Source organism: Motacilla alba, chromosome 3 (genome assembly GCF_015832195.1).
Source record: "Motacilla alba alba isolate MOTALB_02 chromosome 3, Motacilla_alba_V1.0_pri, whole genome shotgun sequence".
In the NCBI taxonomy this organism is placed as follows: domain Eukaryota; kingdom Metazoa; phylum Chordata; class Aves; order Passeriformes; family Motacillidae; genus Motacilla; species Motacilla alba.
In genome coordinates this window covers 24,726,512-24,747,913 of record NC_052018.1, presented here as the reverse complement: position 1 = coordinate 24,747,913, position 21,402 = coordinate 24,726,512, and the positions used below count along the sequence as shown (strand labels likewise).

General features: G+C 37.1%; 1 protein-coding gene across 4 annotated transcripts in view; it reads right to left on the bottom strand.

The window, feature by feature from the left end:
• Positions 1 to 21,402, bottom strand: part of HCRTR2 (hypocretin receptor 2) — a 33,743-nt gene that overhangs the window by 9,302 nt on the left and 3,039 nt on the right. For all 4 annotated transcript variants that reach the window (XM_038133962.1, XM_038133961.1, XM_038133963.1 and 1 more), the window contains 3 exons: positions 10,424 to 10,602; positions 8,720 to 8,963; positions 1,343 to 1,458 (listed from right to left, as the gene is read on the bottom strand). In XM_038133962.1, coding sequence (XP_037989890.1) covers positions 1,343 to 1,458; positions 8,720 to 8,963; positions 10,424 to 10,602 — 539 coding nt within the window. The remainder of the gene's footprint in view (positions 1 to 1,342; positions 1,459 to 8,719; positions 8,964 to 10,423; positions 10,603 to 21,402) is intronic.

The following is a 21,402-nucleotide window of genomic DNA, read 5'->3' as shown; positions in this document are numbered from 1 at the left end:
GGAGAAGAATCCCCTCAAACTGTAAAGGTTAAATTTTATCTCCAAGCCATCTTGTTATTTCATCTTATCAACCTAAGAAATTAATAGCAAAAATAATAATTTAAAGCTGACCAGCAGGATAAACAGCAATTCTGGTTTAACCTAATCTCATTAGAAGTGCCAAAAATTGCTCTTATGATTCATGGACGATAACAAAAAGCCTTAAAGTGGATTTGGTATTTCCTGTATATGAGTTACTTCCAAGGGATATATTCTGTCAGTAAAAGATTTGGTTTTTAATTTTATCATATGTATATTTAGAAATATAAAGTCTTTTTGTGATTTCTCTGATGAATCACTATGAACTGCTTGAATAATGTTCCTGATGAGGCAGGTATTATCCCAGGACAGCCTCAGAATTGGATGGTATCAAACATGCTGCTGAGAGAGAAGTGATTCATGCCCATGTGTTGATGGAAATATGAACTATATTGGAGCCACTTGAGAGGGAATGTCTTGCATTATTTCTTCAGCAGGATGAGCATTTTGTCCTTTTTAGAATGACACGACAGCTGATGGTGGACTACAGCTATAGATAAATCCTAGACAAAGCAGAAGACATCAGAGTGCACCATAGATTGGTGCATGACAAATTACAGTTCACAAACAAAATAATTTTGCCACTTAAATTCAAGTGTTCTTTCTTTGTTTGTCTGCTTGGTGAGTTTTTTGTTTGTTTTGTTTAGTGTTCTTGTTTTCTTTCTTGTATTTTTTATTTAACTCAAAAAAAAAAAAAAAAAAAGATGTTCACATTAGAAATTGTGTCAATTATTTGTCATCAATTCACATTAAATGTTATTCGTAACAACCAGCTTCACATCAGCAATTCCAGTCTCTCAGTACTGATAGTTGGACCTTCTAGTTTACATTTCATTCATATTGGACCTGCTATCAATCTAAGTAAGAAAAATAAAAATAAAACTAACAAAATGAGAGAGTCAATCTTAAATTTTGACTGCTACAGGAGATTTTAGCAGTATAAATAAGGTCACCTAAGGTATTTTAGTAAGCATTTCAGATACAGTGAGAGAGATTTTCCTTCTACCTATAATCAATTTTTCTGATGCCTTTTGCTTTCTTTCTCTCTGAGAGAAAGCCCTTCACAGACACGAGAAATCTGTTTTCTTTCTGACTGCCTTCATTTTTCAATACATCTCAATGCCTATCCAAGGTGGCTGTATACCTGCATGGAAAAATCAAAGTCGTAAGCGACAAAATGGAGTTGAGAAAGGAAGAGGTTGTACATGGGAATCTGCACAAAGCTGCAAGAGCAAGTAAACGGAGGCAGTGCTGAGTGACTTACCTGGCGACACCACAGCTTCCGGAATATTTGCAAATAGGCCAACACCATAAGACACAGCGGAGCCATGTATGTCACCAGAAAAAAGCACATGTGATACATTTTGGGGTAAACCTCAGCTGGAAAGAGAATTCAAATGGGAAAGGTGCATTTAAATATACATACATTTCAAAATCACCCTAAGAACAATTCTTCATATAGATATGCATATATTTTTCAACATAATAGGAAGATGTACCAAATAATATTATGGTCAAGATTGGTTTTTTAATCACTTCTAGATACATTCTATTAGAAACAGAATTTTTATCTCAAGGATCTCCTATATCACATTACTGATTTCTTATCATATTATTACTTCATGTATGGAGTCTTAAGAAGTTTTACTTTTTGTTGAAACAGTGATGGATTAATTTTGTTATCCAAAAATGAAATATTATCTACAAGTGAAAAATTTTGCTATCTGTAAATAGATAAGTTATTAACCTATCCTCAACCAGTTGACTGACCTATCCAGTCAACCTACCTCATCCTTGACATATTGAAAGGTTGTGTAAGTGTCATTAGTTTTAATTCTGCAAAGGCTACTACGTATCCCTGAGTAAACTGCACAATCCCTCACCTACAAAGACAGCAACTGCAAACTACAGCACACAGGACAGTGATGGGAGGAGGAGAGACACACATTTCATAAATCACTCGGTGGTGGCAGAATATATCTGATTAAGATGCAGTAATTAATTATTGCAATTAAATTTTAAAAATAGAATCAATACATTCAAGTGCTTTAAACCTAGGAAATCCCCAAGATGGTTTTTAACTCAGATTTAACAATAATGAGTTTGGTAGTGTTGTGTTCTAATTTCCCATGTATCTCTTTTTCAAAGGGAATGTATTGAGTTCTGTGTAGAAGTGCTGTGAGCGTACTGAGTTTTAAGAATGTTGCATCTTAAGCTCCATCAGTAGTTTACACCAGAATGTGTAGTGCCTGAAAACTTGTCTTCTATTTTGTAACATTAAATGTAGTTTGCTATTACCAATTGTGGGTGTTAATTAAAACTTAACATCTGTGGATGGCCTCAGAAAAGGAATAAATGTTTTGGATAGGAACAACACATAGCGGAAGAGAAACTGCACCCCATGACAGTTAAATTACAAGGTAATCCTAAGCATTGCATCTTGGATAAAGAAGGAAATTTTATGTTAATTTCCAGAATTTCCAAATGTTTCGGGCTGATAAGATCTGGAAGTGAAATTCTGTATTGATTGTTTTTTTAATTAAAATAAAAAAAAGAGAGATTATTTAAGAAAGAGGGGGAAAAAGAAAAGGAAATTTAAAAAAGAGTTGCATGAGATCAAAACTTTGGTGCATCAAAATTATTTTCTGCCTGTTAAAGTGACTGAGACTGTGGACCCTATCAAAGAAGAGCATGCCAGGAGAGTTTCAGAGCTTGTTCAGACAAAGATATACAAAGACTTGCCCCACAACTCTCATAGCAGAGAAGAGAACACCATCATGTAAATTCCAGGCTCACTCTCAAATGCAGACTCAAGTAATCTCACACTTGCCATTGGACCTGAAAGTGCCCTAACCAGTCAGAAAACCTTCAGTATGAAGGAGAAGGAAACCTGCTACAGCAAAATCCAGCCAGTGTTCATTCCCAGCAAAGGTAATAGAGATGCTGCCACTGACATTGGATAGTTTTGATAGATCAGGGTTCAAAAACTTCAGATGAGTAGTATTTGACTTCTTACTTGCTCTAAGATCCTGTAGCAAACCAGCTTACCAGCTCCTAACTAGCAGCTGCAGCTACTAACTCTTGTCAACGTCCCTGGGGGAGCCAGAACATTTGGGGCAGGTTTTTTATCACTGGTGTTAACCTGAGATTATATGTTGATTGATGATCTCAAACTTGCTTTGCAATCCAGAAAATGCAGCCTCACAGCAGTCCTGCTAGCCAGGGAAGTCTTGACATGCAGACATGCATGCTTCACAGGTGGAGAGATTAAGGAGAAACTGGAGTAACGTGACTTACTGGGATCACAGGAGGTCAGAATTGAAAGTACATTCTTTCTGCTCAGGAGGAGGTGCCACCTGCCTCATCAATGCTCTGCCGGCAGCCGGGCCCCTTTCAGGTAGAAGGACGGTACATATTTACAAGGCCATCTGGAGTTTATGACTTCCAATTTAGCATTCCAAGTAAAGTAAAACATTAAATGAGGCTAGCTATCTACAAAGAACTGAGGACCAGGTTGGAGGAAGATCCTAACACTTGCCTTTGAAGTTTAGCCACCTGGAAAGTGCCAGCTGCTAAACATCAAAGGAAACTTGTCCCTCCTCCACCCAGGGCAAAGCCCTTTGCAGAACTTTTCCCTAAGAAGCATGACTCTGTTTAGCTTCTCAAGCCAAAGAAAAGCTTTAAAGCTGTTTCACAATCACAGCAGCAAGAAGGAGGAGGGCTGGCTAAGGATACTATTCATTTATCAAGTGAGTTCCAGGCTCCTTGAATGCAAACATCAATCAGTCTGTGGTCCTGCCTGACTGGGACGGCTGAAACTCTTACTGCCAAGCAGAAGAGGAGAAAAGGGTCCTTGCCTTCTATGGTCACGTAATGGACTTCAGGACAGAGAGAGATTGTTCTTAGCTGGAGTAACCACCACTTTAGGAATAAAGCAATGATTTTCATGTCTCTGGCTGCTAGTCTATCAAAAAGAGAGAATAAAACATAAACAGGTGGTCATAGGGGTTGGACTGAATTCAGATCAGCATTCCTACTCAGCTTCATTCATACACTGTAATTACCCCACCTGATAAAGGATCAGTATGTTAAAACAAGCTTTCATCTGTCTACTGCAGGGGTTATTAAACACATTTTAAATTTTTCTAAAGCTTCCCTCTCCACATGGTCTTCGAGTTCCAGCCTGAAATTGGTAGATTGAAACTACAGTTTCTGGATTTTTTGCCAAAATTTTACTATATTTGTGTAAATACATATATACATATGTAATCAAATTTAAATAAACACTCAAAATGTTTTGATATGTCTAACAAATAAAATAGTCCCTTTAGCCATAGTGCTTAACAAAATTGGTACTCCTGACAGCTTCCTTCAGTGTAGGGAAAAACAGGACTATCAAGTTTGTTGAGCACCAGTAGAGTTCCCAGGTTCCCTACTCTCAGGAAGTTACCTATGAGGTTCTGGAGTTACCAACATAGAGAAGCAATGCAACTAAAAGTGTATATTTTTAAAATAAAGCTTAATAGTTAGGGATGTTAGGGAGTGGGTGCCCATAGGACAAAAAAAATCAACCACATAATGCAGTGCTTCCAAGCTAAGTTCCTATGTCAGAGTACTTCGGATTAGCTAATACTGAAATTACTAATATATTGTGCTTGAGTTATCAACTTACAATAACACCCAGCATAATCTTAGTATTAGAAATATTTTGACCTCTTTCTACATTAAAATATCCCAAGAGTTTTTCATTGAATTCTGAACACTTTGATAAACAGGATGTATAAAACTTCTTGTAGTACTGCAATTTCCAGCTATTTGTTTTCCAGAAATAAGACAATGTGGTTTTGTACTATTGTATGAATAGTCTAAGAGGAAAAGGAACAAGAAGTCTTCCTTTTGTTTCCATTCAGCCATGCAGTTTTTGGAAAGAATTATCTCCATATTCTTTTTATCATTTGCAAAGAGCTTGGCTAATGCGCTTTGGCTAACACTCTCTTCTTGAACAGCTCTAAGACAATGTACTTAGCTGACTTGGACACATGGTGAACTCATTTTAATATACATTTCTTTTATTTTGGCACTTTATCATCAAATTCAGCACAGCAATTACAGACTATTATAGAGCTGTGGCCAACTCTGGCTCCTTAAGTGAGCCTGCATGTGTCACATTTTGGATCCTTCTGCATTCCCAAATAAAATATTGTTATTAGACAGTACTCAAGATGAAAAACCCTCAGCCTAGAATTGGCAAGGAATTTTACATTCAGGAATGCCAGAAGCAATTATAAAGAAATTGAGCCCTGTTTTAGGGTTTTAGGCTGAACTACTGCTCCATCTGCAGTCACTGGCAGCTTTCCAACAGCATGCTCAAATCTTGTTACTCAGGGCGGCAACTATTTGTTCACCATTGAGGAGCCCAAGTGTCACAGTACTGATCAGACCTTCCCTCCAGACACTCATCAGACTTTTATGGTCTCCAGCATAAGTCTGTGTAGGTTACAGTGTTGTCTCCTGCTTTGGCATCTCTGTCATCTTCCTGGACATGGCTTTCAATTACTCTTCCATAGCACCTCATGCTTCAATGGCCCTGGGGTCCCAGCATTACAACAGACTTCCAAAACACTTTGGAAAGTGTTATTAAGCATCCTCTTTTTGCAGTCCCAGTCTTTAACATTCACAGTTAAACATCCTCAGAACATATGGTGTACATGATATTCTGCAAAGATTTTATCAGATGTACTGTAATTTTAGACAGCATTAATTGTGTGCAGTTCTAAACAAAGCAATAAACACCCAAAATACAATCCCCTTCTTGAAATTGACTTTCCTATAGGACTTTGTAAGGGTCTCTTGAGCGTATGCAACATCTACATCTCCACTTTCTCTTTGCAAATATAGGTTATTTGTAGCAGCCCTAATTTCTTTCTCCTTCAGCATCCTCCTAGACAGCTCTTTCTTTGACCTTCTATATTTGCATAGTCAAAAGAGGAAAAACAAAATCCCACCAAAATGTAGCTATTTTCTTTAAAAATATTAGCCTTTTTTTATTTCTTCTTCCAGCTTTAAGGCTCAGCACTCTTTTCAAACCACTGCCTTACCCTTTTCTTTCGTTCTTCTTTTTGGGGGCCTTATGATTTCCTTTATGAACCCTATTTTTCAGTAGAAAAACAGCATATTCTATGCTTTGAACTAACTCAGAGTCCTTAGAAACTTTCAAGAGATCAAGAGAATGGAAATTATTTTTAAATTACACTCTATTCACTATAGTCTGAAAGGGATGTATAAATAAATAAATAAAGAAATAAATATAATCCTCATTGATAAAATACAGTTAGCTATACTTTTACTAGGCAATTCCACGATTTTGAGAAATCTGCTCATAGTTTAATGCATATAAAGGTTCTTCTTTCAAGTTACTATGATAAGCTATTATTAGAACATGGAGATTTTTTAAGGATATCTGAAATGTACCAGCAGAATAACTAGCAATGATGGTGTATTGCCATTAGAAGAATTATTCATTTAAAAAGGCAGCAAGATAAGAATAGGATTGTTACCTTTCAGTGACGTGAAAAGCTTCCCATTTCAGAAAACTTTTCAATATAAAATTATTCTTTTAATGCTCAATATAAATAATAGTTTTTAAAAATTGTAGTGTTTGTACTCCCTTTCTGAAGCCAGACACAAAAAAAATGATTCTACACACACATTCTATTCCTCCATCTCTCCAAACATCCAAGTGAAGGCTCACATCATAACCTGAAGACCAGTAGATTTAAATTTAGACAAATACACTCCATAGGAGTAGTCTTGCAAGCACATGGGAATTTGGGTTGATTGTTTCTTGTTGGTTGTTTCTTCTTTTTGTATAGTGGGTGCTTTACCTCAGGCTGCAACGACTTCAGGACAACTGAACCAGAGGCACCGTTTAAAGTATTTCTAAACCTACTACAGACTCTGTAGTCCAAAAGCAGCACTTTTCCATTGGGAATCAAAAAGTAGCCAACACAGATCTGGAAATTCTGAGATTACATTCCCTGATGAAATGCTCTCTTGACTTCCTAATTAATTAAGCACATCATTTCCTAGGCTGAGATTAAAAGAATCTTTGCTGCAGAGTTAACCCTGAAGCGATGAAGGCATGAATAATTGCTTCTGCACCAAAACGAATGGACAAAAATTGGACTTGTAGTGAATGCTGTGAAAGAAAAAAGTCACATAACTACTGCAGTATCCTGCAGAAGGGGATACAAATTTTTTCACAGATGAAGGAAGAACACCAGAAGTAAAGAGCAGATTTGTCCTCTCCAATGAAACACTAAGTACAATACAGCCTAACAGAGGCTTCCTCTCAGCTACAAACTTGGAGCACACCTTTGTCAGCAGCGAGTACCAGCGAGCTAGTGGCCACCTCTGCCCCCTTGCCTTGTCCCAGAGGACTAACTGGGATGAAGGAGATAAAGAACAGGGAATGTGATACCCAGTGTCCTCTCATTAATCCTCTGGCGGCTCTGTGAAATCCATTAGCAGGAAAGGAACTTCCAGAATAGCACATGGAAGAGCCCTCAGTAGTCCAGCCTGTTTAAGCTAATTTATCATGATAATTAAGCACAGGTGAGCCAGTTGTATTTTATCAAAATTGTTCACAGGACTGGAATCTTCTTCTACAGAGACAGCTCTGGGAAAATATCTGATTGTATTTCAGCAGGACTCAAGGCCATTAAACAGGCACCTTTTAGCTATGTGTTTTGGCAAACTTGGCTTTATTTTCCTGTGTGTGAAGAATGGTATTACTGATGGCCATTATATCCAGTGTCAGAGTCACAGCATGTAACTCATGCACTCTGTTAGCATTGGAGGTGTGCCAAGGCCCACCAGAATCGTGGGTGGGTGGCTCACACCACTTGCTGTGAACAAAGACAAAATAGAAGTAGTTACTCCCTGGCAATCCTTACAGCTTCTTACAGCTTCAGTCAGACACAGAACATGTTAGATTCAAAGTTAATCTGGAAAGGCAGGGTTACATTCTTACTAATTTGCAACTGATTACTTTCACAAAGTTATTTAAATTATTTTGTCCATGACAAATTTCAAATTTTAGATTAACTCACTATCCTATATTGATGACATCCCTGTAAATTCTGCAATGACATGTAACTCCCAGGAGATGCATTGAACTCCCAGGAGATATCTACAAACACTAGTCAAATGCCAGCAATTAGCAAAATATCAGGTAAATAGAAAAATCTGGTTTTACATAGTTACTTCTTAAGGCTAAGTACTGAAGTCTTTGTTAACCTTCAATGTACATCAGTCATGGAATTATATAAGCATAAGCATTGAAGGGTGGGAACACTTTTACCCTCTGGGAAGCATTAACATGGTCAAGACACTAGTCAGCCTCACTTATTTAAACTTCATTTCTTTCTAACAAAAGAAATTCACAGAAATTTCACAAAATTTGAAAAAATGATAGTTCCTGGAAAGCTTATATAATCAAGAACATTTTGTGTTATGTTTTTACAACATGACTTCATATTAACATCTCCTGATATTTAGATTATTTTATTTAACACCTCCTGATATTTTAATTACTATATAGCAGCACAAAGTCAGCTTGTATGGTCAATGACAGACTCACCTCCCCAGTGCTCATCACACACTGTGAACAAGGTGGTTTTATTGGCTAATCCTGGGAACACACTGCTGCACTCCATAACAATAGCCTGAGGAATCATTATGATGCAGGACACAATCCAGATAATTATAATGCTGTTCCTTGCTCGCTTGGCTGTGCTTTTAAACATCAAAGGGTGACAAATTGCATACCATCGATCCAAAGCAATGCAGCTGAGTGTTAGGACAGACACAGACACTGAAACTGTCTAAAGAAAAAGAAATATTATATAAATATAAATGTGGGTGTTTTTTACCTAGAGTTTCAAAAATTATTTATCATACTTTCCCCCCAGAGTTTTAAAAACAATTTATATTTTCAGCATAGTTAGTTCTTTATCTGCCGTTGTTAAACAGACTCCCAGAAAAAAAAAACTAATTTAAAAATAATTTATTACAGAATTACAACAGATATCCTCATCTGCTGTACTCCTACTAGAATCCACAAGACAATTCACACATTAAGATGGTAACTACACAGAATAGGTGTTGCAAAATCAAATTTTGAAATAGAAAATTTAATCAACTGGGAATGCATAAAACTTTATCTGAAAAAAAGCTTTTAAAACATTAGACAGTGAACTTTATCTTTTTTTTTCTTTGTAGAAGAAATTATTTGTTGGTTTCTATGTTATATTACCATACCAGAGCCATAATTTTGCTTTTTGTTTTACAAGAACAATGAAACTCAGGATCTCATTCAAAAGTCCAAAGTCCTTGACAACAATCAGTTTCAGGCAGACTAAGATATTTTACCTTTTATTCAGTAAAGGAAATAACCTATCACTTCAGTTTTATTGTTTCAATTTGTATGCTTGGTGATCATTCACTCTTCAGATTTTCTTTCACTAGAATGAAGGTTTTGAAAAAAAAAAAAAAAAAGTTGTGATTTTGATTGTATTCAGTAGAGCTCATAGCTGCTGGAGACCTCTGCCTTTGACAACATGGTTCTTTGGCCATCAAGGTATCTTCTGCAAATATAAATTGTGCTGGAGGTGCAGAGGTGATGATTTGCACACACTCTGAGTACTGCTTAATTCTTTTGAATTTTAATGACTACAAAGCCAAGCGCTTGTCATTCTAGTTTACCCAGTCAGTTCATCCATACACCTATGCTTAGAAAAGGCATTTATCAATCATTTTGATGCAAATGATTTCAAAACTAGTCAAGTCCATGGGTAAATGAGAAGCAATTATTACCTAAGGCAGACAATCTGATCAACTCCCAGTGAACCTGGATACTTTGACACAAATTCAGTAAACATAAAAAAGTCCATACTGCCTTCAGATGTTGGATTCTATGTCCTGGACACTTGTGTTCAGATCCACACAGAGAGAATATCAATGACTTTATTTCTGCTTACAGATATTTTTATTGCTTTACATCCCTTCTGAATCATTAAAAAGATCACAAAAAATAAACAGCGACAGAAAAATGTCCCAAAAGATGTATTGCTGAAGTCCAACAATTAGATGGATGAAAACCTGTCTTTATTATGCATAATCAGATTTCCAAGTGGAACAGTCTTTTAGGCCTCAGCATGTCCTCTGAGACACCTACTCAGTATCAGGTATGGACTTCCATTGGATTAGAAGTATTAGGAAGATGCTCTTGTCATTTCTGGTTCTCGTAACATGGGTAATGTGTACACAAACAGAAAAATAATACCTGTAAGTAGGGAATCACTTTACAGAGGGTCTGCCCAAAGAACCACGTCTCTGTGATGTCCACAACTAAAGTTGCTGGAAGACAAGTAATTGTGACCAGAATGTCAGCCAGAGAAAGATTCACTATGAAATAGTTGGTAACGGTCCGCATGTGATGATTCTTCCACACTGCAAGGCAAACTGAATTTGGAAAGACAAGTTAGTGAGATGGAAATGACTTAGGAAATGCTTTAAGAGGAAAACATTTGACTTTGTGGAATTAAGGAAATGTTTGTGTCCTTTGTTTAACACAGAATATCTGAATATGCGGTTCAGTGAAAGAACGTGTGTTTTCTTTTAGAGTGGAAACAAGAGGGTACATGTAGAGGGATTCTTGATACACAAAGAATAGCTTTCCACAGACTGCAGTGTGGGAAATAATCCAATATATAAAGCATCTTACTTCTCTGCTAGTGAATCTTCACTAATTACTCATACAACTTTCTTCATTTCTCTTTCAAGCCATTGGCTCTAATCTACAGCAATATGCATCTATACCTGTAAATGTTTATCTGTTTTCTTATGATAGCATGATGCTTAAATCAAATTAATACAACACAGAATCTTTTAAGCTGTACAAATATAATTTTATAAAATATTTTGCTGGATTTAATATATCTATTGCATCTGCAGAGAATCTGTCACAATTTTCTGGGTAACTGTGATTTGAATTAGGTTAATAAAAGTAATTTTTGCTGTATTAAATGTTACATTTTTTTTGATGATGATCGAAAGCACCATGTAGCAGGCACTTTATCAAATGTGCCTTTAAAGCTTGTTTTGTATATTTTATGTCATTCTTTTTCAAACTGCAAGACTTTTAGAAATGAGGCCAATCAATCATTAAAATCACTACACTAAATTCATTGGCTGCTGAATTAAAAATGCCATAATTAAGTCTAGGAAAGTAGCAGAAAAGTTATTGTTAAAGTAATTTTGTAAGTCAAACCCTGAGTGCAATCAAAAGCTTTTGAATTATTTAGATTTTTAAATTCATTCACCCGAAGATCTTTAAAAACTGATGCCCAAAATTTTCCAGAAGCACCACAATACTTTTTGCAAGACAAGATTACAATTTATAGTACATCAAAGGGTCTTCCCTGCAAACAATTATTCATCTGTCATGCACATCTAGATGAAGATTCAAAGTCTCCTAATCTGTCAGGATATAGCACAGTGCTTAATTTAGATATACTAAACAGATCAGAGAATGCTAAAAAATTGAGCTAAAAAGGTCCTCAAGAGGTTGCCCAAACCTAAAATGGAATCTGCCATAGTTAAGCCACTCTCTTATAGTCATTAAACTATCTAAAACAGCTGGAAAAAATACACAGACTTTAAGGCACACAAGCTCTTGAGATGTGATGCTTCTTTAGATCCTAAGAAGGATGATGTGCCTGAAAGCTTCTGTCTATCCTCCAGCTGTATCAGTTGATCTCATAAAATATATTACTTCATTCCACAAATCTTATGTCTCTAGAGCAACAGAACTACAGCAAGACTACAATTAAGCAACTGTTGGCAAGTTTACATTTGAAAATGTGTTGTATTTGAAGATACCACACATCTCTTAAATGTGTTGCACTGTTTCATTATCTTCCCTACCAAAAAAAACCAATCTTCTCTTGCCTAATCTACTTTTATTTTGCTGCTATTTATATACTTCTCTTTTTTTCTGCACATAGGCAGGAATGAGGAAGAGTTTTTTTCCTGCAGCAAAGCTTCACATATGTAAGGATTTTTGTTACATATTCCCTCAGAACTTCAGAGCTCTTTATCTTTTACTCTCAGTCATTTCTAGAACTTCTGTAACCATCCTTACTGCTGCCCTCTGGACACTTTCAGATGGAACTGAACCTTTCTGGTGAGAGTGCAGTGACCAAAACTGGCAGAATACTCTTTCAAGATCTTACCAGTGCAGTGGCAGGAGCTGAGATTGCAGTACTTCTTCATGGGGGCCATGCTTAGACACTTAGACTAGATCACAGAGAAAGGGAGAGGCTAGGTGGCCTTCAGTTTCTCTAAGACCAGGTGATTTTATTAACTATCCTAAGATATAGGCTTCCAAGGGTCATCTGAACCCTCTGTTGTGATGCAACATATGCTCTTCATATATTTTAATGTGTTGCAGAGATAGCTCTGGATTCTGTCGCTTGTATAAATTCAATTTTTGCTATATGAGAGCTGTATCATGCTCTCATAAATGCAAATGAAAACCTCTCTACAAAGATCTTCACTGTTGTTGGACTGGTTTTGAAAAGGATACAATATAAATTTCTTCTATTGTTTTCTTCCTGAATACAGAATTTCAGGTTTTCTTATTTTGGCCTCAGATACCTAAAAGGCAAGGCTTATAAATTAAAGGCTTAAAGGAAACATCATATTGATTGTATTTTCTTCCCATTTGGAAGATTTAAACTACCTACCAAAGTAATTATTTTTGCAGCATTGCATGATAATTACAACATAACAAATAAATCAGTTACAGTCTGATAGTACAGAGGCAGCACCTAACAGGGAAGTGATACATTGCTGCCCCTCTGGAACATTGTTTGCTGTTCAAAATGCAATGCTGGGGGAAAAATGCAAAAAACATTTCACTTTTGATAATTTTAATATTTAATTCTAAAAATTTGAAGATCTGGACATTTCCTTACAGCTGGCTTTTTGTCTTAAGTGCAATTCATATTGAAAGTATGGTCCTGCCTTTTACTTGGGCAAAAGTTGATGTTAAGTGGCAATGTTTTTCTGTACTTCTTATTCTGTTTATCAACAGGCAAAAACTAATAAAAAGTTGTTTAAAAGTTCAGAGTTGGCTACTTTTTTTCTCATATTATGGTTTCAACAGTCCTATGTTCTACCCAGTTCAGACAAGTATATAATTTACAGCCATGGATGTCAGTGCCTAAAGGTGCAAGGTTTAAGCAGATATGTTTGGTCTTTGACCAGGCCTGTTCCCATTCCTGTGCTGGTCCATGTGAAAAAGACCTGAACATAAACATTATTTCTGGTAAAACAAATCCATTAAATTGACAAATATGAGGTCAATCTCACTGGCAGCCAGCTGTATCAGAAATCAATTCATAGCATTCTGCATGTTGAGTTCAAGGCTGTATGAGCAAATGAAACCTTGTGAGACCCCAGAGATCTAAGAATTACTACCATTTTCATCTCTGACACAAAGAAAGTGAAGTGCAGAACAGAAGTTGTTAAAGGCCCAACAGTAAATCAGACACAGAATGAGAAACTTGGACTCCTAATTCCCTCCTGTGTACTAAACCTTCCAGATCCCACTGGCTTAACACAGATGGAATTCAGATGAACTTCAGTATTTGCTGTTCCTCAGAGTAACATAAAAGACCGTGCCTCTTGCTACTCAGGGTGTTGCAGTGTTCAGGAAAGCCAAGGCACAGAAACTACCCCTGAATTCCATTGAATTCTAATCCGTGGGGTAGGCATCTAGAAGGTGGAAAAGGCCAATAGCTTGCAAGCATAGAAATGCAAGAAAATTTGTTACTTTATATTTCTCTGCCTATGCTTGTGTATTTCCCATTTTGACTTCTCTTCTTCACAGCATATTTCCCATTCTTTTTATGGCGCATAGAACAAGAACACCTTAATCAGCTTTCAGTTTACAGAAATATTTACATAATACCATAATAACTAAATATCCCAGACATATTAAAAAAATGAAAAAAAAAAGAAGAAAAGAGAGAGTTTGTGAAAAAAAGCTTCTGAAGAGGAAGTATTTTAAAACCAAGTCAGCTTTCTCTGCCCTCATTGCCCTTTGCTGTTTGCAGTACTGTTTTGAACCTGCCACAAGCATTGTTAATGTTTTCTTTCACTGCAAGGCTAAAAAGCTGTGAGGATCTGCTACGAGTTATTTGAATGGGACAGAATGATAAGAAGTCATAAATAAGTCCTAAATGACATAAAGTTAGTTGAATACATTCCTTCCAGACTCACTCTTTCTGAGTTTACTACAGTCCAAGGTTACTCAGTAGTCTTGGACAAGAGCTTCATTGATAGTGTTCTAGCAGCTCATCAAGAAAGATTCTCTAGCCTGTGCTCAAAACCTGCTATTTTATAGGCATGAAAAATAGTTTGATTATGCCACTGAATATTGTGCAGCTAGTTAAGCGTCAGAACAAAAGAATTTAATATACTCTCCACTCTATAAACTCTTTTAATTGCACATTTTCATCCCAGGCACTTTTACAGAGAAACACTCAGTTCACATAAAAATACTCAAGTAACATGCTAGGGAAAGAAAGTTCCATGGAGGTGAAATGCCATCTGCCTACCCAAACAGAAATAGCAGAGAGCTGTGAATTTCCACTTATCTTGAAGAACAGAAGAAAGGAAGGTAGTAAAGATTCTCAGTTGGGAGTGTATTTTACCAAAACATATTTCAAAATCATAAAATAGGAGATGAGGCCAGCAGCAGCCTTCCTAAAAAGCTTGGGAGATACCACGGTGTTAGCCGGATGCCTGTTTAGCTGGAGCACAGGAGAGTGTCCCCAACCAAGCTGTTTAGACCTCCATCAAAACATCTGTGAAGTAGTAAAAATAGTTTAATAAAACCTCAATTTAACACTATGTGTAATGCTTTTATGCAGCCTTTGATGTTCCTAGCTATTAATGGGACTGAGAAAGGAAGTCAGAAAAGTGGTGTTAACACAGACACTGAAGAAAAGAGGATTAGAAAGGAGAGAAATGTAAAAAGCAGATAGGAAACATGCTTCTGCTGTGCCTGATTTTCCCTACTGCTAATGGAACCTAATTACCTGTCCAATGTATTGTATTATTGTCCATATTTTTGCTTTTATTTTACAAAACCAGTCGGAGTTAGAGCTATTCCTGCAAGTGCAAACAGGCAGGCCCGGATTCACAAGGAGCAGCTGTTTTTCTAATGGCTGTTGGACTGCCCCAGATCCTTCATCTCCTCGGGGACACATCCCTTTACTTTTTTCAGACTTCAGCAAAGCTTTAAAAAGAGAAGCACTTGTTGTTCCCATCTCTTCCACACAGTGTCAGTAAAGGCTCGGAAACCAGCTAGAGTCGCCGGGCTGAAAGCCTTCGGAAAAATTTGTGGAGGCTCTCCATAAGCCAGGACAGCTCTGTGATAACGGAGCTGCTTTCTGGACACATCCTCCCCAAAAAAAGTCTCATAGCAAAGTCCCAACAAGGACAAAAAAAAAAAAAAAAGGTTTAAATCAAAGTCAAAATTTAAGATGGATTGCTATTAGAAATCCATCAAGAAAGCTTCCCCTCATATTCCTGAAGAAAAAAACCTTCTCTACTATGACAATATATTGAGATTGGTATTTTTCATGGAACACATTTAGTCTCTGTGGTTTAGTGTCCTGAGGCATTTTAATTAGAGGCTGTAATGGTGTTTAATCAATTAGCACAGCTCATTGTATCTCAAGCTGAATATGAAAACAACAAAGAGGCTCCATCTGGTATAAAGTGCAGCTGCTTGCCTCCTGGAAGATTTATGCTGTCTTGAGCATATTAAACACTGTGCTGCAGTCCTTCCACTGGTGGATTCCTGGGTCAGCTGTCAATTTGTTTTCTACGTGTCAACCCTAAATCATTTCCCTTACACTCCAGAAGTCTTGTCAACCTCTTATTCAGTGGGTCATCTTTCAGTGCAACTTCCTGGCCAAAACAGAAATGTAATTTCCATAACTAGCAATACCTGACATTTTCATATAAAAGGAATGACTTTATCTCTTATTTAATTTTTGATGAATAATAAATCCCAGATGGAAGTAAACAAAGAATTATCATATTTCATTCTAAACTACAATGATTTTATTTTGCTTTGGTAATTCAGTCTCACAACTGTTTGACTGAAATATCATAATATATTCATCCAGAAGTTATTTGGAACTGATGCTGTGATTATAAGACCTGGTAATCAGCATCTCCAAATGCATTAGGCAGAAAGCTTCTAAAAAACTTTACTCTTTCACAGTATTTTACAACCAGTGACAAAACATGTGATAAATAGTTTTGAATTATACATTATTTATTCTCTATCTCCTAACCCACCCCCAATTGTTTCCTCCTCACAATTAATTGGTTCTCCATATGGAATTCTCCCTCTTGTTCTCTTTTGGTGATATTACCTGCTGCAAATCAAGATCTGAGTGGTGAGGTGTCAAGCAACACAAGGTTGAAAGGAAGGCTAAGTAGATATGCTACCAAAGGGAATTCTGGAGAGCGAGAGCCCCTGTGAAAACACTGAATGTATACTGCTGGAGGGAAAAATGCTGTCATCAAAACTACCTTCATTATGAATGACTCCTGATTAAGGATTCTTCTGCTTCGACTGAAAAGTATAAAAATTAGGTGCTTAAGACTAAGCTTATTTAAGGAAGGCTGCTCGTGAGTCTTGCAATAATTTCATTGATGATTTTGATTAAGGGGAAAGAAGAACTTTAAATTGCAGAGGATATTTAATTAGGGGTTTTTGAAACCAGCAATGAGAACAGAAGATCTAAAACAAAGCAATATCTTCTGTGAATAGGGAGTTATCTAATCCTTAGGCTGTCCATCTCTTATCCACTATTAAGCTCTAAACTCGCACATTACTTCATTTTTACATAACTAATCCTATCTGAAAGAAAGGAGATGAACATGAGACCAGGCTTACATTGAAAAGTAATAGAAAGAATGGCACAAAGAAAAGACACTGTTTTATACAATGTTTATTATAGAGGAAATACTGAAAAAAAATCCTGTGTCTGGTAACAATGCCTGGCAGATAAGGACTGTCCTTGAATACATGATGTGATAGCCAAAAAGACAGACAAATACTCTGAGCAAAGGAATTACATGGCCTACCAGTGAGGCAATAGCTCCTCATCAACAGGAAACACTAATGTGTTCAAACATGTGTGAAGAAATTCTCAGAAACATGACAAAAGGAGCAGGTGGCTAGGTCATGCTCCCTATGCATCACATATAAACAAGTGTGCATGTGTAGGTTCCGTCACACAGCAAAAATACCAAAACTGTAAAAAATTTAGTTGAATAACATAGAACACATGAAATCCCAAAGTATTTTGTTGAACATCAGCTTCACTGGAATGTACTACTGGGGAACTGTCACCCACAAAAGACAGTGAGGATCTACATAAATAAAAAATCAGATAACAGCAACTAGTTTGCTTGCAACAATGTGTTTTCTGAGGTTTTCTACCTACCACATGCTCTATTGTACCAAAGGTTTTAAATGGACTTAAGAGTTGTGGGTTTTTGGTTACTCATGTGCTCCAGCACACTTCTACAGCTTAAGAACTGGTTTATCAAGGCATTGGAGAAGAAAACAAGAACTGAATTCTGTGTAGTGAAAGCTTAATTCTCTGGATCACAACTGGCAGTAAAAGCACAACCATCTAATTGGCACTGGAACAATTTTCTAACTCGGCCACATTACATAATGTTAGGCATTCAACAATCTAATGGAAATGGAAGTTATTAGCAGAGGATCAGCTATGCTATAAAAACAGACTGCCCAAAATGCCTGGTTTGGTCAGCTCTGGAGGAAGCAAAAGGTTCCATCACAGAGTTTTCCTAATCTAACTCTATTGATTAAGACAGACAGATTGGCTTAAAATATCCACCCCCCCAAATCATTACCAGTATTAACTGGCAAACACAGTCATCTCTGCAGAGCTGGATATACTGATTGACTAGGTGTTTATTAATAATAATTTATATTATTACAAAAAAAGCCTACAAAAATCTTTATCCACCCTTCCTATTACAGGCAGAAGAGTCAGAAATTTAGATGTCATACTGTGTATGATACTATGATAAAAAGATTTCACAGTTGGCTGATTCAGTTGAAAGCTGCATGACATTAAAATGAAGGTGTGTTTCACAGCTGAAATGCTGTGCAACTTTGAAAAAATATGCTTCAAAAAGCATCCATCAGTCACTGCAACATGAGTTGCACTAGGAAAAACCTTTCCATGTCCACGTCTGTTTCTACCAGAGATGTAAGACTTAGTGCCTTGTCTGCAGGATATACAAAGAAAATACAATTCACTATGCTAGTGAAATGTTCCCTCTTGCATATTATACAACTTCTGAATCTGTATCACAGATCCTCATTGTCAATAGGACAATGGAATTGTCAGTTCCACAAACTGGCTAAAATCCTTGCAGTCCCACTGTGCTAAGAACCAGGAGAAAGAGCACAGTTCTGTCAGAGCTGAGTGCACCCCCGGGCTCTGCAACCTCTGCCCCCTGCCCAGGAGCTGGCTGTCCATGCTGGAGGCCAGCTCTGGTATGGAGGGGCAGCATGCAAGCTGGGACCAGGCTTCTAGGAACAGAGCTTTTGGAGTTTTGGAGTAGTCTTTTGGGAGTCAGCCTTTTGCCCCAGAGCTGCATTTAAGCTCAGGCTGTCACACTAAGCTCAGGCAAAGACCAGGTTGCAAGCATGGTTTAGCCTTGCTGAATTTGATTGTAAAACTCATCCACTGACTTGATTTTCTGGCTTAACCTCAGACCTGTTTCATCACAATAGATTTGTCTCGTTGTTGGTTGCTGGGAGATGACTGAAACCTGGTAAACATCCTCAGACCTACCAAGCTCTCAGCCTCTGTGGGACTGTGTTGGTGAGTACACCACCCTGTCAGTCTTGCTGCTGCCCTCAGCTCCTGGCACCCCTTTCCCTGGAGAACAGTCCATCCGAGTTCTTTTCTGACACATTCCACTTGTGAGACAGGCAGTAAGTTAGCTGCTTATGTCCGAGAAAACAAAGAAAGTTTCACTTGACATGCAACACAAAAAAATAAAATATGCTTTATAAATAAGAAAAACATTCCAAACCCTTCAATATTTTTTTTGCTTTGAAAAATGGTGAGTAAGCCCTATATTATGCAAATAGCAATGTACTTCAGTTGATATTTAAACTCTTCTATAAATTGAGCTCATACTTTCTCTATCTTAGGTAGAAAAAATATATATACATATTGTCTCATTTCCTATGTGCTGTCTTCTTAACAGTGATAAAGCCATTCTAGTTATTCGTCCAACACATAAAGGTGACTCTCATGCTGATATTACAAACAAAGTCCTTTCAATGCCAAGTTCCCCAAGGAATCTGAAAAAAAATTAAATGTAATAATTTAAAATGTAATTAAATGAAATAGGCCTCATCCACAGCAACAAAATAGGATTCATGAAGATCATTTAAGAGAATACATGACTCATCCAATTATACCAACATAGGCATGTATGCCTAGACCTCAGTATTCACTGGATATCTTTAAAATTACAACAAAGCAGCATTTGAGAGAGTTGCCTATTCATAGGCATTGAGCAGGACTCTGGTATTAGAGCCATACACTGATTTTTTCTGCTCTAGCCCTAGAAAAATCAAATGGAGGCTGTTGAACTCTATGAGTCAGACTATGAACTCTTTGAAGAAAGGAGCATAGTTGGGTTCTTACAGATCTCAGCAAAACTAGCAGTTACTGTAAAACAGATAATAAATAATACATCTATCCAGAGAGGGGTAAGTCTCTCACAATCTCTTTCTGAGTTGGAATGACAAACAAGTATCACCAAACTGTGTGAGTAAACAAAGTTTCTGAGACTTCTCACTGATGTACTGCATGGTCTCTTACCCTTGGAAGTCAGCAGTGTTGAGGACTTTCAAGCTGGGCACTGGCAGGCTGTATGTGCTAAAGATTGCAGCTCCTGCCAGCTCTGAGAAGGCCTGCCAAGAGGCCCAGCAGCCCAGCTGGTGGGATGCCAGAAGGTTGCTTGTTTTGCCTTCAGTCTTTGATCAAACCAAGTGATCTTTGCTGCACATTTTCATTTTGATGAATGCATGTTCCCTGAGAGAAACCATTTCATTAGAAAAATCCTGACCCACGTGAATGAATAACTTCAACAAGGGTCATCTGCATTCTTCCTATATATAAACAGAGTTAAATATACATAGCTGTACATTACCTTGTAGTCTTACTCCAGTTATTAACTACTGCAACTGATCAGCCTGGAATGGCATCAGTAACCAGAGACCTCCAGACACCCTAAAAATACCTTTTCTTCTTTAATTTTCTAGTTTCCTATTTTCAAGCAATGTTTTTAATGACCTGTTTTCAAACAAAGAAGAAAAAGGTCTTTACAGTTAACATACATTCTACATTAAGAAGTCTTACGCTTCGCACTAGATGTGAAATAAAATTGCAAGAGTTTCATTGATCTGCAGTAGTAAAGAAAAATGTTGGTCTTATTTGCAAAACAGAAAATCCTTACCCTCCACACTTTTTCTGCTTCTAGTGATAAATAGTGGCCAAGTGAAGAAGAAAATAGGATAAATCATCATACTGATATTGCCATCTAGATTTCAGATTCCCTTAACGTTCATGTAAATATGTCATAAAATCAGCCTAAAATATGTTTTTTCTCTTGACTTACACTGAAATACCTGGGGAGCAGCCAACCCAGGCATACAAGAGAATCACTGACATGAAGCACTGTGTGCAATACTGAAACCTGCATTCAAATAGAGACTTGCTAATGTTTTTCACTTTAGCCGGTTTGTGCAGCACCTCGGACAGTTTGTGTCAACTCTCCTAACTAAATTGAAAACTAAATAGCAATGCAGCCCTTGTTACAGGCTATTATTAGTGGAATTCCTGGTGTGTATCTCACTCAAGAACATGTCAATCAAAGTTCAAGCTTCTGATTCTACCCTTGGTTGTTAATTAACTGTCAGAATGCTTCAATCCAGTTTGTTATTAATATCTAAGGAATGAGCTGAGCCTTTCACTTGCACAGATACAATTTCTGAGACACTCCTCATCCCTTGAGAGTGCAGAAACCAAAATAAGAAGCAGAAATGTAATTTTCAGCACCAAATATGGAAAGGGAGGATTTTCCCCAGTTACTTAAGTGTTATTTGAATAG